We start from the raw sequence: 14492 nt of genomic DNA, 5'->3' as shown, positions 1-14492 counted from the left end.
AATTTTTCAGTATTTCCTTTTTTGTAAAGAGTGACTTTTTAGCTGGTTCCTTGTCAAATTTTTTTGTTTTGTCTTGCCCTTGCCTTAATCCTATTATGCTAGCACTTGGTCGTTCATTTGCCAAGCTTTCGGTCATCCCAGCAGCAAGAATAACAGCAAGTAAATATATTACTCAAGTTTGTATTCATATACTAATATATATAACGTAGCTCGTGCTTATGCCACAGTTGGAGACAAGAAGCTTCGACACCCCGCACTTAACAAAGACAATGTGCCTGACTTGAGCAAAGTCGATTACATTCTCGATCATCCTACTGAAAAGCCTAGCACATTAGAACAACAAAAGACCTTTACACCTCATCGTCCACCTGAGGTTGTGATGAACACAGTAACTGATATTATTGATACGCCGCTTAGTGCTCCAGAACAAGCTCGATTGATGAAAAAAGCACTTGTGGTCAAACGAGTTGTCAACATGAACGGTAAAGGTAAACAACCCTCCATGTATGCCTTAGTTGTTGTTGGAAATGGCAATGGCTTGGCTGGCTATGGTGAAGGTAAAGATGAAGAAGCAGCCCGTGCTGTGCGTAAGGCAACCAACCGTGCCATCAAGAATATGCGATACTTTGAACGCTACGATAATCGCACATTACCTATGGATCTCACACATAAATTCCACGCCACCACATTAGAACTTCGTGCTAGACCGCCAGGATTTGGTATTCGTACGAATCACTATGTGCACGAAATCTGTAAATGTATCGGCTTCCAAGATATCAGTGCTAAAGTGAGAGGATCAACAACACCTATGAACGTGATTAAAGCTGCATTTGAGGCATTGTCAAATACAAAACAACCTGAGGATATTGCAAGAATGAGAGGAAAGAAATTGGCTGATGTTCAGCATGTGTATTTTGGTGGTAACTAAACTGATTTCATTTGTATATTAATAGTAACTAGAAAAATAATGAATAAAAAATTACGTCTTATTCATCTTATGCTTATCGAGGCGTTAAGAAATGCACATTAAATCCAGGAGCACTGTTAATCTTTTGGAGATCTTCTGAAGATGGGAGAACTTTTATTGCCATGTTTTGATTTGTAAACAAAGTTATCATATATATTTAATGCACTGTTCACATCGCCTTTCCACACCGTACCACAATAACTGCGGCAACTTCACTGTTGCCAAGTTGTGTGCGTCTATCGCCTTCTTCAAGTAGCCTCATTCTCATTGAAGGATTGATGGTAATGTAGGATGAGCCACTTTCGGTAGAGCCGTCGTTATTAGATCTATCTTCAATTTTAATGCTGGAGCTCCCATCGTTGCTCAGTATTTCATATGCATGGCGGCAAATACGTACGAGCAGCTGAAAATATCTTATAATCCCATGATCCAGATTTTCATTCCTTTCTGATCGTCTCTGAACAGCGTATGAAGGATTATAGATCAAATCAGCTTTACAACTGCATTAATAATAGTGAAAGAGGAAATAAAGAAAAGGATGCACCAACGCTTTATGTATAAGCAACCATGGCTGTTTTTTACGATTTGGGATTTATTATACACACACACATATTTATACTTTTACATTTCTATCATCATATCTTGAGTCATTTGATTTTCATCATCCATTAGGAATAGTTCGCTCATATTAGGGATAGGATTATAGGAAAATTGGTCGGCATAGGTAGGTGATATTAGATGCTCATCGTTATTATCTTGTCCCTCTAGCTGATAAGGTGATAATTTGGAATAATATAGATAGCTGGGGCCAGAGGTAGGAAAGGATTGTAATGGGTATGAGAATCTACTATCGTTTGATGGCATAGGTTGCATAGGATAGGCCATGTAAGGTAAATGAGATTGACTTTCTACAAATGTCATTGATAATGGGCGACTCTTTGCATGAGCTACGGGTGAGACAGATCTATTGTGAAGGGATGCAAATGAAGCACGTTTCTTAACGGACTGGACCGATCCAACAGGATTCTCAAAGCATTTTACAGTTTCAAGAGAAGGTGACTGTTTGGAGAGTATCTTCATCAAATGAATAGTTGCTACATATTGCCTATTAGCTGTATCTTTTGAGCTTCGGTTTTCTTCATGCATTATTTCATATCGATGTATTGTTGCTGCCGCAGACAAACAATGTATCATGTGCTGAATACCACGAGGGAGAGCAGTAAATGTACCAATGGAAAAGCGTTGCCATAAGGCTTCTGCAATGCTTGTTATGTCAGATGCAGCATTTGCACATAGTTTCCGATGAGGATAAGGTAGGAAATCATATTCGGATCTATCTAATTGCTTGTCAATATAGCTTTGATGCAAAAGAATGATACAAAAATGATAGGTAAGATGTAAAAGTCCAGTAGAGGGGTCTTGGATCGTTTGGTTCTCTCCCAAAGAGGTATGAGCATCCTGGGATATTTCGTAGTAAAAGTTTTCAAGGTGAGTATGAATCGAGAACAGCCAGGATTGCTCCTCAACCAGCTGCTCCTTCGTGACCTGATTGTTCTGCGCTTGCCTTCGAACTGTAAGACGTCTTACAACGGAATAAGTCACTGAGAGGATTTTGGATAGTTGAATGAATACATTCTGGTTTAATATAGCATCTTCAAATGTTGAGCTCTCGTCTGACATTAGTGCCGGGTACCCAGTTGTGCATTTGGAAGCGTCAAAGTAGGTAGCACGTCCTTGTTCGATGCTCATAAAGAGATCATACATGAATACCGCCCAGAATGTCCTTTTGCTGATCTCCGCATCCACACCATCTCCTTCTACTTCGGAAAGTCCTAAATCAAGACACATTTGAGCTGCTAGTCCAAGAAAGGCATGGGATCTGTGAAAGTATCCGACTCGTTGAAAATAATCTTGGTATTTTATAATCAAGATCAATGCTTGTACGGTAGACACTCTTGGTATATCGAGAAAATCATCCAGTAGACCAAGTGCTTTTTGATAATAAGTATATCCAGGGGGTATCAAATGATTCTGGTTTGTTTGATCTGGAGACCATTTTGAAGCTACTGCACACATAGCATAGAGTAGTAAGCGCGAGGGACCTGTGCTGGTGGAATTGTGCATTTGCTTCAACAAGATCTGCTTATGAACAATAGGAATATGTTTATGTACATGTTCAAAATAAATCTCGATCAAAGGTTCGATATCAGACAGATTTTGCTTGCCAAGGGCTGACTGGTCCTTTATGGGCATTTCCAAAGGAGACATGTTGGATGTGAACGAGGCTGCGGCAGAGGAGAGTGGGGAATCGCAGACGGATGAGGCATCTATTTGGGTATCATAATAACCACTAGGTTGCTGTACATACATGTTTGATACTCTATCTACTCGTGACCTGAGATCATTGACATAAACCGCCTGTCCGATCTCATTTATAGTGAATCTATCTACCTGAGAGCTCAAGTAATCCGTGGTATAAGGTGCTGATATAGAAACTGTACAGGCTGTTGAAAGTATGTGTGTGAGCGAGAAAAATAAGCTTTCAGGGAGTGTTACCTTCGGTAGAAGCGATTTGGTTACAGGGATCTTTGCTTTTCAAGGAATCATCAAAGACCCTGTTGACCACGGGTGTAGCAATGGATTTCAGGGCCTTTTCTACTCTTTGAAGTCTATTTTCTACACTTTCTGTATACGATTTGGGTGGACCTCTCTTGGGCATTTTTACAAATATGCATTCTATCTTTGCCTTCACACAACGTGCACAAGGCTGTTTGCCGTCACACTTGACCTATTTACTGTTAGTCCATGTAACCTATCCTTTTTTTTTTTTTTCCTAGCTACCTTTCTTTTTCGACAGTCGTCACAGGCTCTGCTAGTCTTTATTCTCTTTGTAAGGGATTTAGTTTTTAAAGAAAAGATCCCGCTCATGTTGACAATTAGTATAAAGCTATTTCAATAAGTTACTGACTGACTGGTATATATAATAATAATAATAATAAAAGGGGAAGAAAAAGAGAAGGGGAAAACGAAGAAAGAGATAAAAAGAAAAAGAAAGCTGCCATAATAAAATAACCTTATTGTTTACAGTTTTAGTACTACAACTGAGTTTTTATTGCTTTTCTATATCCTTTCCCTTTTGTAACGGCTTAATCTCTATACCACTGTTGGCTGCAATAGCACGCATCACATCTGTAAGAGAGACAACGCCGATCGCTTTCTCTCTTTCATCCACAACCCATACGCGATGTGATTTAGTAGCTAATAGCTTAGCTACAGTGAATCCCAGTGTTGTATCTAGACGTACATCAAAAACAGGTATCCGGTCCTGCAAAAGAAAAAAAAAAAAAGATAAACTGGCGTTCCTTTGTTCATTCTATTCTTTACCTGGCCATCCTCGACGCCTTGTTGTGTGCGAACAAGGCTAACAAATTGAAAGCAAGTCTTCCATAAAAGCTGATGCTTGTAGCTTTTCATAACAAACTAGAGCTATTGTTTACTAAACATGATAAAGCAAATAAAGAAAGAAAGAAAAAACGAAAAAAAAAGTATATACCTTGACATCAGTCATGCTTATATTTCCAAGTACCATACCCATATGGCCTATCACCGCAACAGATGATACGCCATACTTGCCTATGCAAAAAAAAAAAAAAAAAATAAACAAGTGAGCGACTGTATTCAGAAAGGAAGCAAAGATTATATATTACTCATGAGAGAAAGAGCATCAAGCACGGGTGAATCTGCATTGACAGCAATGACATCCGATACACCAAGGCCCAGCTGACGTAGCTATTATTATATAAAAGATTAATTAATACAAGCACTGATATGTAACTGAATTACTATGCTTACTGTCTTATTCATGACACGCTCAATATCCGAAAAGTTTCGTTGATTCGTATAAAGATATCGAGCGACATTAGATTGTGACAATATACCCTATAGCTCAATGTTGGTTAAATGAAGGGACATTGCTTTATAATAGTTACCTTGATTGATCCGTCAGGATTAAGTACACAGACTATGTATGGGTCATACTTAATTTAGTAATTGCGTCTGATATGTGCATAAACGTCAAAACATTACCTCTGTGTATACCATAAGCAAATTCTTCTACTGCAGATAACAAGGTAGCCTCAGGAAGAATTGAATAAAAAGGGTTCTTTTGTGATAAATCTAATTACAGAGCATATTAGCTTCTTTTTCTCTTGTATTCTCTATACTTGTTTAAACCGTACCACTGGCTAATCTGACCGGGACCTCTCTTCCTTCAACAGCTCGACGAATAATATCTTTTATTTCGAAATTCATGCTTTCTTGTGCTTCGTCATCACCTGGTGGTGGCATATTTTGTAATACGAGCAAGATATAAGCGATAACATCGCCATAATCAAACATACCAACATATGATCTTGGATGAACAATAGTTGTCTCGTTTACTTCCTTCACGTTAGATTCATAAACAGGAGCTGACGTGATATTGTTTTCGATAAGCAAATTACAAGCTTCTTCTACTGGTAAAGAGCCATCGCTATAAACATGTTTCAATGATTCTCTTTTCTGCATAAACCTTAATATGGTCTTACATTGTAATCACTTTTTGATCCTTTATCAAAGACGAGGCCTTGATCATGGTCCAATCATGGGTTTCGGTTGTTATTCCTTCTCTGTGTATAGCCATATTTTGGTTAAAAAGAAAAAAAAGAAAGGTTCCCCCAGCTTTGTCTCTTTTTTCATGCTTGAAAGGGAAATCTGTGTTTCAATTTTGAAATCTGCTCATTTTATGTGCATTTGACCGCCAAATTACAGTATCCGCCAATGGATTTGAAAAACAATTGGCATACAATATAAGCTCAATAACACTTTGGTTGGTTATCAATCTTTTCATCCAACTTGACAGCATTTACTATGTAAATTGAGTTTGATATTTTTGATAGAAAAGAACAGACTTGCATATGTGGTCAACACTTATAAACAACACGTAACTGCAATACTGACATTTTCTTTTGTATCTCATTCTTTTGCTTCTTGTGGGTTCTTTTATTATTATTTGTTTTCCGAAATTATCAATGTGCGAATCATTTCTGAATAGAGTGTAAACACTTCCTTTTTTTCACCCTACTACATTTACAGCTTATTCAAAGATATCCAGTATATGTAATAATTTCAAAAGTAGAACTGGTAATGATTGATATGCAAAGCGACTACCAAACGAAATGAACTGTTTTTGTATGGTAAATGAGAAACATTTGGCTTATAAGATGTGCTTCCTGAACGTTTAATTTAATTCATCCTTCTCATCGAACAACTCTACAATTGTATACAGCTTTACATTATAAAAGCCAAATAAGTTGACAACATAAAAGTAAAAAAGAAAAGAAATGTATATTAAAGCAAGATATTATGGAGAGCTAAAGTCATGGTAGTAAATTGAACTTTATGACCTACTCCTTTTGGTCAGATTGCAGATATTCACTATTACAAATACATAAAATAAATGTTTCTTCCCACGAAAAGACTCGATAAATTCAAAATAAAAAGCATGATCGTATTTTTAAATTTGTAAAGTTCCTTGTCAAAGTCAAAAGTAATTCAATAAGTTAAATTCAGTTAAAAACTGATTATTATGCTTGAATGGCCCATCCAATAGAATTACACCCTGACTGTTTTTCACATGTTGCCCAATCAAATCTTTTAGTCATCTCCTTTATACTAATTTCCCCACAAAAAAATACCTATAACTAATTCCTTCACGCCTTTTCCTCTCTCTCTTTCTCTCCTTTTTCTTAAACATAAACTATGGTATTCAAGACAAAGCTTACTGAATTAACGGGTATCAAACATCCTATTGTTCAAGGTAAGCAAACAACTTACTTACAATAACCTGTACTCAGTCTTATTTTACAAGGTGGTATGCAATATGTCGGTACAGCCGAAATGGCATCTGCTGTCTCTAATGCCGGCGCCTTGGGTATTCTTACAGCTTTGACTCAACCTACACCAGACGCGTTACGTGCTGAAATTCGTCGTTGTAGAACAATGACCAAGAACCCTTTTGGTGTCAACTTGACCTTTTTACCTGCTATCGTGCCTCCTCCTTATGAAGAATATACCAAGGCCATTATTGAAGAGGGTATTAAGGTCGTTGAAACTGCCGGCAATAACCGTAAGCATGAATCCTTTTTCTTTTTAATTCATCATATTAATATATTGCACTAAATTAGCTGGTAAATACATCAAAATGTTCAAGGACGCCGGTATCGTCGTCCTTCACAAATGTACTTCTATTCGTCACGCTTTGTCAGCTCAACGTCTAGGCGTTGATATCATTTCCATAGATGGATTTGAATGCGCTGGTCATCCTGGTGAAGACGATATTACAGCTCTTATCTTGCTTGCTAAATCTGCAAAGACCTTAAATATCCCCTATATCGCATCCGGCGGTTTCGGTGATGGTCGTGGTTTAGCTGCCGCATTAGCATTGGGTGCTGAAGGCATTAACATGGGCACTCGATTCATGTGTACTGCTGAATCACCCATTCATAACAATATTAAAGAAGCCATCGTCAAGGCAGACGAACGATCTACCACCCTTGTCTTCCGTCCTTTCCGTAACACATCACGTATCTTTAAAAACTCTATTGCTGTCGAAGTCAACAGTCGTGAAAGAAATCCCAATGTAAAATTTGAAGACGTTCGTGAGCTTGTTGCAGGTGCTCGTGGTAGACAAGTCTATACAACTGGTGACCCTGAATTTGGTGTCTGGACAGCAGGTCAAGTCGTTGGTTTGATTGACGATATTCCTACCTGTGACGTGTTGGTCTCTAGAATTGTTCGTGATGCCGAAGCTGTTATTAAGGAGCGTTTGAACAAAATGATTGTTCCTGAAAGCAAATTGTAAATAAATACATTGTATTTCCCAAGCATAAAAAGATGGCTTATCTATAGTCATGTGATTCTGATAACAGTGAGTCATAATGTTCCTAGCCTTCAAAAGATGATCCGTTATTGTATGCTTTACATCTTCTTTTCAATCATCTTTATTAATCATGATGTGTAAACACTGGTAAGATAAATAAACTACGAGTCTCTCTGCCTTTCCCTGGTTTGTAATGATCAGATGTAACCTAAAGAGGTGTCAAAATGAATCAGTTAATTTTGAATGTCCGACAAAAAAGATTTTTTGACTTGATATGCCAGGGACAGACCTTTTATTTCTCTTTCTCTTTCTCTCTCTTTTTTCTTTACAAAGGCCCATGTCACCTCCTATCAGCAGTAGTCACTCCGAATCTGGTACAGCTCGTTTCCTTGGTAGCGCCAGTTCTGGTATCCTTGAATTAATCATTTTCCACCCTGTTGATACAGTGGCAAAGCGTTTGATGAGTAACCAAAATAAGGCAAGCAACAAAAATCAAACTATGCAACAAATATACTAACTGTAGACTATAGCTTTGGGAATCTCATCGTACGTTTGCAGAGAATAAAGCTTTTGTCGATAAAGTTGTTTTCAAGGTAAGAAAACAGTTGGAATACAACCCTGGCCCATTGCTCATGTAATTGCAGGAAGCAGCCTCTGCGGGATTTGCCAAGAAATATGCCTCTCTTTTCCCAGGTCTTGGATTCGCAGCTGGATACAAGGTTGCTCAAAGAGTATACAAGTTTGGTGGACAACCTTTTGTAAAGGATTACTTGAACAATCATCACAAGGATTTATTTGTTGGTGCATTTGGTGAAAAGACAGGAAAGACAATCATGCACGCTACAGCAGGTAGTCTTGTAGGTATTGGTGAGATTGCTTTGTTACCCTTGGATGTGCTCAAAATCAAGAGACAAACCAACCCTGAAGCTTTCCGTGGACGTGGTTTCTTACGTATTGTTAAGGATGAAGGTATGGGTCTTTATCGTGGTGCTGGCTGGACAGCTGCTCGTAATGCCCCTGGTTCCTTTGCTCTTTTTGGTGGCTCTGCCTTTGTCAAGGAATATGTCTTTGGCTTGAAGGATTATAACTCTGCCACCTTCTTCCAAAACTTCTGTTCTTCTATTGGTGGTGCTGTTGCTTCCATCACAGTGGCCGCTCCCTTAGACGTCGTCAAGACACGTATTCAAAACCGTAACTTTGATAACCCTGAATCTGGTGTCAAGATTGTCAAGGATCTTATCAAGAATGAAGGATTTGCCGGTTTCTTCAAGGGCTTAACACCCAAGATCTTGGTGGTAAGTAGAATAAGGGGGAATATATATAATGGATGCTAAATATGTCTTTTGTAGGTTGGTCCCAAATTAATTTTTAGTTTCACTATTGCTCAACAATTGATTCCCGTCTTCCATAAAATGCTTGATGCTTAAACTTTGTATAAATAAAATTGTGCATAACTAAAAATAAACTATGTGGTCATCGATGTTACTTGATATTTATTTTTAGATATTGCCATAGGGAGTAATAGGCAGGGAGATGAGGGCAAAGACAGACTATGACAGTAGGAGAGAAAAATGCAGAGACTAGCGTTGGAAATTAAAAAAAGAATGGCATCATAGGGATGGAAAAAAAAAAGTAAAATGACAAAAAAGTATTCATATCCGTTCACGGCTTAATCCCTTTATGTATTCTCTACTTTTTACACAAAAAAACAAGAGAAATTACTTTTCAACTAGGAAATGGGCAAAAAGAGAAAAAAGGAAAAAAAGCGAAAAGGAAAAAAAGAAAAAGAAAAGAAATTAAGAAATCCCAGGAAATTGGGCCTTTTTATATTTTCGGTTCCTGAGCAAATAATGAAGTAAAGTGGCACGTATCCAATAAGCAACATAAAAAAACGCCTCTTTTTCTTTTTTTTTTTTTTGTTTAATACACAATGAATTTCAGGGTTTGTGCTTAAAATGAATGCCAAGGAGTAACAAAGTTAAAAATAGATTGCCACATAGAGAGGCTGTCTTTTTTTAGTTCGCCCAAAAGGGACCGAAAGGAGGAAAAGGAGAAAAAGTGAGTAACACAGAGAGTTTAAACCTTATTCTTGGCAGTAAGCTTTGTTTTGACAGCGAGTTATTTTTGCGTTTTTGTTTATGTAAAGTGGCTGGTGAGAGGTGATGTCCTGTTTTGTTTAGCAAGATACTATGTCGGATTTCAATAGGAGACACATAAGTTCTATTTAAAACTTTTTTCGGTCCTTTATTTTACTTTTTGACGTGAAGAAGTAGCAATGTGCACCCATTTGTGTGTTGCATACGAGGAGCCAATAAAAGTTCAAGAATGCAACCTATATTTGGGAGGTGATGATCGATATCCAATATTAAAAATAAAAAATGAAAAATGTATAAATACAAAGGGTTACATTTACTTCCCCTCTTTCTCTCTCATCATTCACGCATTACTACTTTTTTTATTACTTATCCTCAATGAATCCTTCAACAAAGCCTCTCAGATGGACAACCCAACGCGTCCACAAGATTAGTAACCCTAATCGCATTCAAAAACAAAAACCATCAAAGACACGTAAAATTACCACGAATCAAGCAGCCAATAAAGAGCCAGTTACTATCAAATGCCCACAAAAGGAAATTGAACGCCTCCAAAACGAGTTGGAGTTTACGTACGACGCTGTGGCAACAATTACTGTCAACTTCCAAAGTCTCCTTCATGCCTACAAATGCAGTGAGCCACAATTGGAAAAAACTAAATCAGCCACACGCCTCTGCGAGATGGAAAAGGAACTGTTGACAGCCTATGACGATTTAACCTTACAAGTCAGTCACCTCGAGCGCAAAATTGCTAAATTGGAAAAGAGAATCACTACCCTTAAGGAGATTGAAGAGTCCTGCATACCCACCTATATATCTTCCCCTTGCTCATCTGTCGAATCAAGTATTTCGGACGTTACCCCGTGCTTGGATCCTATACAACTTAATCTTGTAAACAATGATTTTTGCGATCTACTATCTCTTCCTGACAATCAACTTTACTATGATTATCAATATTACCCACCATGTGTTTACTATCCTATCCTTGAAGACACTTATTTATATCACAGCTTATAAAATCATTCTTTATCGATTATTTATGATTTATGATCCCAAAACACGCTCCTTACCACACAAATACTTATGAATTCTACGTGACAAGCAGCAAAAGATATCATTGACAGTAGACTATGACTCCATATATATATGTTTATACATATATGCTCTTATATTATTTATTTTACTTTTTATTATACTGCCAGTATATATCCCCATCTTTCCTTGTATATAATATCAATAAAAAAAAAGCATACTTAACGGGAACGCGGAATTGTCGGATGATGACTAAATTGTCTTCAACATGGCGTAAACATGGTTACGCAGAGTTTTTTAGGATTTTTCTATTGTGATTACCAATCATGTTGTCAGAATAACGTCTTAGTTTGTTCATACGTGTAACTAAGTAACAGAGTTACACCACAAGATGAAGGAACATCTTGTAAAAAAAGAACCTTAAATACATCCCTTGATACATTTATGCTTATATAATAACACGGATTACACCTTATTTCTTTTTGTGATAATCCAGTTTTAAACCTAGATGCACTATGATGTCAGTGAACAGATAGATGACGAACATATGTTCCAAAAAGGTAAATAGCCGTACCATTCCGAGTTACTCTCATCTTGTACTACTGTGTGTCTGTGGCGTACAGAACTATTTGTTATAATTCTTATTCGCATTGTTGAACAAACCTTGTTCTTTCCCAAATAAAGCAAATGACACTTCTTTGGAAACAAACTAGTTACTTTCCTTTTTAGTAGATACACTCGAGCGTGGTACATTATTCCCCTCCTTCATCTTGTATTGCACCGAAAAACGGAGGATGAACATGAGTTTCTGTGTCCGCATGTATTTAATAAAAACAGATTATCTCAGTTTACTAAAGACCAGAAAGGAAAAAAAGATAATCTTATTTTTCTATATTTACGCGTATGCTAAACTTTCTTTTTCATGCCATATGTACCATGTTCCTCATACAAATCCCCCTTTTATATTCTCCAGTGTAGACAATTGGTATTAGTAAAATGATCAGTTTAATCAATTCAGTTTTAAGGCTACGCTCTTGACTATATTCCTTTGAAGTTTCTTTGTAGTTATTTTAGTACTTATTATCAGCAACAGCACCTCAGTTACACATAATAGACATCGTTTTACCAGCTGCAGATCGCTGAGTATAAGCTTATTCGTGTTGATCTATTCAAATTCAGTGGAGACTTTATTGTAATAACTTATTGTTAAATAAACTACTGCTTGTACCACCTTCCTTGTTCTTTTTAACATTGACCCTTGATGTTGCAATAAATTGAATTATAAAATAAAATGAGTGTTAAACACCGATTGAGGTTAACTGCACTTGATGTTTAGCATATTTTGTGTACTAATTTTTATACTAACTTATATTAATAATGGTATGACAGTTTGGCCTTTTTATATACTTTATATCTGCAATTATTCACTCTAATATATAGCTACTTACCCCTCGTGAATAGAATAGGATATTACTGTACATATACACACTGTAAAAAATGGCTTGCCGCGCAAGTGTAAATAATAGTGTTGAACAGAAAAAAAAAGCTCGCATAAAACGTAGATCATGGTACACCATTAACTCATATAGTTCCTCTTGACTCTATTTATCTCCCTGTTAACTATGCATCACATAGAGAATAACGGTAAAATGGAAAGACGTGGTAGAGATAAAAACAACGAAATCCATGACTATTATCAGTTTTATACGGGTATATCAAAGTTTATATTCTTTTGTGTAAATAGCCAGGTAACTGTGCTCTAATTGCTAAAAAAAATCCTCATATGTATTCGTTTAGACTCATATTTTACAGCTGAAATAATACATCTATACATCTTAACGCTAGCTAATAGGTATTTATATATAACACTTAGTTTATTATATGTTTACTATTGTATAATGCGTATATGTTATGGCCCCTCATTTGTTGCAGGAGGAAGAGGCACAAATAACGTTTTAGGACCACTACTATTTCGACTGATAGCTTGTAATGTTTCCAGATAACGAATTTGTATAGCAGCAGGCGTATTAAGAATATCTGCGGCATCACGCATAAGCTTAGCTGCTTCTACGTCAGCTTTTGAAGAAATCACGCGAGATTCACCCAGTCTCTTTGCCTGAGCTGCGGATGAAAGGGATTCCTGAAGACTCTTGGATAATATGATGTCCTTGATCAACGTTGATTCAATCTAATGACGGCGTTTAGGCAAAATTTCTTTTCACAAACTGTGCTTACCTTCACACCCCAAGATTTGGCAATAGGTCCAATGATTTTATGTAATTCATGTGAAATGGCGTTTCGGTTTTCAATCAAGTCCTGCACGGAATGGCCACCACATACGTCTCGTAAGGAAGTGCTCGCTCTTTTGACAATATCATAAGCTTTGTCTGTCTTTATCGTTTTCTTTATTATAATCATTACCTTTCTACCAACGCATAACTCACATTTTCCACTCCATAAACTGCCTGATACGGATCTACAATGTGCCAATACAAGACTGATTCAATTGAAATACTGACATTATCCTATATGACTACATAAATTTCACAATGAAGCATATCAACTGTCTAAATCCTACTTTAGTGATCACGTCTTGTTTGGGAATCTCTGTGACTTGAATGGTGATATCGATTCTTTTAATCTCTTCTGTCACTGGGTTGACCTACCCAAAATACAAGTTAGAGTAAAATCGCATACTGAGCCATTATAACGCACTTTCACTAGTCCAGGATCAACACACTTGTAAAATTTACCAAACTTTTGAACAAGTCCAACGTTGCCTGTAGTGTACAAGATGAATGTTAGAACTGTAAAAAAGTAGTTATGATTAAGACCAATAAACCTTGTCGAACTTCTTCATATGGATTAGGACAACAACAGACACAAGGAAACTACACATGTAACAATAAAGTTTAAGATCAACATAAGCTGGAGAAAAGATCGGTTGACTTACTGCTCCAAAAAATCCTATTGTGTTTCCTATACAAGTCATCATTGTTTCATAAAATCCCTATTATGCAAATAAGATACTTTTGTCGATAAATTACTCTACAAGTCTTACGTGCGGGATATCTTTGCTGATATCGAGTTCTCTCGCATAAGATGGCTGTACGCCGCGTACGGCTATTCCGATATCATCTAATTTGATCTATTGTCAAAAAAAAAAACGGGGATGACTCTTTTTTCTATTTAGTTTACCTGCTTTAGGATAAGGTGACTGAGAGTTCATATTGAGTGTTTAAGATAATACAAGAGAAGAAGAAGAACAAAGAGAAATAAAAAAGAGAGATAAAGAAAAGGGAAAGAAAAGAAAAAAAGACTTTTATGCTCAAATTGAAAATGCGCCAAAAAAAATATATAAAAAAACAGAAAGTCATCAGGACATGTATTTTTTTTTCTTCTCTTTTTTCCTGCAAAGTACAATACGAAAAGTTTAAAAAGTTGCTAAGCAGTTGGTGAGACCCATTGAAGGGGGGGGGGG

The 14492-nt window shown here is 36.8% G+C and overlaps 8 protein-coding genes across 8 annotated transcripts; 4 read left to right on the top strand and 4 right to left on the bottom strand.

Annotated features, from left to right (window-relative positions):
- Window positions 1-95: 95 nt before the first annotated feature.
- RHIMIDRAFT_244936 (ribosomal protein S5 domain 2-like protein) lies at window positions 96-928 on the top strand (the record flags this gene model as incomplete). The annotated part of the gene is made up of 2 exons (XM_023610125.1): window positions 96-159; window positions 210-928. 2 exons carry the CDS (start codon window positions 96-98, stop codon window positions 926-928), a joined length of 783 nt encoding a protein of 260 aa, XP_023464793.1.
- Window positions 929-1144: 216 nt separating this feature from the next.
- RHIMIDRAFT_258820 (uncharacterized protein) lies at window positions 1145-3829 on the bottom strand. Its single transcript, XM_023611367.1, has one exon. The coding sequence runs from the start codon at window positions 3335-3337 to the stop codon at window positions 1589-1591; it is 1749 nt and encodes a 582-aa protein (XP_023464792.1). The 5' UTR covers window positions 3338-3829; the 3' UTR covers window positions 1145-1588.
- Window positions 3424-4002, bottom strand: RHIMIDRAFT_29519 (uncharacterized protein). Its single transcript, XM_023614162.1, has 2 exons — window positions 3809-4002; window positions 3424-3755 (listed from the first exon to the last, which is right to left on the bottom strand). Exons 1-2 carry the CDS (start codon window positions 3893-3895, stop codon window positions 3510-3512), a joined length of 333 nt encoding a protein of 110 aa, XP_023464791.1. The 5' UTR covers window positions 3896-4002; the 3' UTR covers window positions 3424-3509.
- On the bottom strand, window positions 3948-5686 carry RHIMIDRAFT_293255 (cystathionine beta-synthase). Its single transcript, XM_023613967.1, has 9 exons — window positions 5554-5686; window positions 5206-5498; window positions 5054-5143; window positions 4957-4988; window positions 4820-4906; window positions 4675-4756; window positions 4521-4600; window positions 4352-4447; window positions 3948-4292 (listed from the first exon to the last, which is right to left on the bottom strand). The coding sequence occupies exons 1-9, from the start codon at window positions 5646-5648 to the stop codon at window positions 4077-4079; spliced, it is 1071 nt and encodes a 356-aa protein (XP_023464790.1). The 5' UTR covers window positions 5649-5686; the 3' UTR covers window positions 3948-4076.
- A 1080-nt stretch (window positions 5687-6766) lies between these two features.
- RHIMIDRAFT_204648 (2-nitropropane dioxygenase) lies at window positions 6767-7868 on the top strand (the record flags this gene model as incomplete). Its single annotated transcript, XM_023606773.1, has 3 exons — window positions 6767-6824; window positions 6876-7133; window positions 7192-7868. 3 exons carry the CDS (start codon window positions 6767-6769, stop codon window positions 7866-7868), a joined length of 993 nt encoding a protein of 330 aa, XP_023464789.1.
- Window positions 7869-8186: 318 nt separating this feature from the next.
- RHIMIDRAFT_258809 (mitochondrial carrier) lies at window positions 8187-9620 on the top strand. The gene is made up of 4 exons (XM_023611366.1): window positions 8187-8364; window positions 8417-8479; window positions 8531-9181; window positions 9236-9620. The coding sequence occupies exons 1-4, from the start codon at window positions 8224-8226 to the stop codon at window positions 9311-9313; spliced, it is 933 nt and encodes a 310-aa protein (XP_023464788.1). The 5' UTR covers window positions 8187-8223; the 3' UTR covers window positions 9314-9620.
- A 700-nt stretch (window positions 9621-10320) lies between these two features.
- Window positions 10321-11261, top strand: RHIMIDRAFT_258807 (uncharacterized protein). Its single transcript, XM_023611365.1, has one exon. It carries the CDS (start codon window positions 10358-10360, stop codon window positions 10994-10996), a length of 639 nt encoding a protein of 212 aa, XP_023464787.1. The 5' UTR covers window positions 10321-10357; the 3' UTR covers window positions 10997-11261.
- A 1341-nt stretch (window positions 11262-12602) lies between these two features.
- Window positions 12603-14364, bottom strand: RHIMIDRAFT_217123 (uncharacterized protein). The gene is made up of 9 exons (XM_023607320.1): window positions 14210-14364; window positions 14073-14149; window positions 13965-14021; window positions 13854-13902; window positions 13727-13791; window positions 13590-13673; window positions 13433-13536; window positions 13247-13373; window positions 12603-13199 (listed from the first exon to the last, which is right to left on the bottom strand). The coding sequence occupies exons 1-9, from the start codon at window positions 14238-14240 to the stop codon at window positions 12921-12923; spliced, it is 873 nt and encodes a 290-aa protein (XP_023464786.1). The 5' UTR covers window positions 14241-14364; the 3' UTR covers window positions 12603-12920.
- Window positions 14365-14492: the final 128 nt, after the last annotated feature.

The sequence above is a fragment of the Rhizopus microsporus genome (assembly GCF_002708625.1).
Source record: "Rhizopus microsporus ATCC 52813 unplaced genomic scaffold scaffold_12, whole genome shotgun sequence".
NCBI lineage: Eukaryota > Fungi > Mucoromycota > Mucoromycetes > Mucorales > Rhizopodaceae > Rhizopus > Rhizopus microsporus.
This window is presented reverse-complemented; position numbering and strand designations above follow the sequence as displayed.

Excerpts from the sequence above, each read along its gene's own strand:
- RHIMIDRAFT_258809 (XM_023611366.1), top strand. The coding sequence starts at position 8,224 with ATGTCACCTCCTATCAGCAGTAGTCACTCCGAATCTGGTACAGCTCGT. Across the intron at positions 8,365-8,416 it reads TGATGAGTAACCAAAATAAG|CTTTGGGAATCTCATCGTAC; the intron begins GCAAGCAACAAA and ends TGTAGACTATAG. Across the intron at positions 8,480-8,530 it reads TCGATAAAGTTGTTTTCAAG|GAAGCAGCCTCTGCGGGATT; the intron begins GTAAGAAAACAG and ends ATGTAATTGCAG.
- RHIMIDRAFT_293255 (XM_023613967.1), bottom strand. The coding sequence starts at position 5,648 with ATGGCTATACACAGAGAAGGAATAACAACCGAAACCCATGATTGGACC. Across the intron at positions 5,499-5,553 it reads GATCAAAAAGTGATTACAAT|CGATGGCTCTTTACCAGTAG; the intron begins GTAAGACCATAT and ends ACATGTTTATAG. Across the intron at positions 4,989-5,053 it reads TGCTTATGGTATACACAGAG|TCTGTGTACTTAATCCTGAC; the intron begins GTAATGTTTTGA and ends ACCCATACATAG.
- RHIMIDRAFT_258807 (XM_023611365.1), top strand. The coding sequence starts at position 10,358 with ATGAATCCTTCAACAAAGCCTCTCAGATGGACAACCCAACGCGTCCAC.
- RHIMIDRAFT_29519 (XM_023614162.1), bottom strand. The coding sequence starts at position 3,895 with ATGAGCGGGATCTTTTCTTTAAAAACTAAATCCCTTACAAAGAGAATA. Across the intron at positions 3,756-3,808 it reads ACGACTGTCGAAAAAGAAAG|GTCAAGTGTGACGGCAAACA; the intron begins GTAGCTAGGAAA and ends AACAGTAAATAG.
- RHIMIDRAFT_217123 (XM_023607320.1), bottom strand. The coding sequence starts at position 14,240 with ATGAACTCTCAGTCACCTTATCCTAAAGCAG. Across the intron at positions 13,537-13,589 it reads AACAAGACGTGATCACTAAA|GATAATGTCAGTATTTCAAT; the intron begins GTAGGATTTAGA and ends GTAGTCATATAG. Across the intron at positions 13,200-13,246 it reads CCAAATCTTGGGGTGTGAAG|ATTGAATCAACGTTGATCAA; the intron begins GTAAGCACAGTT and ends CGCCGTCATTAG.
- RHIMIDRAFT_258820 (XM_023611367.1), bottom strand. The coding sequence starts at position 3,337 with ATGTATGTACAGCAACCTAGTGGTTATTATGATACCCAAATAGATGCC.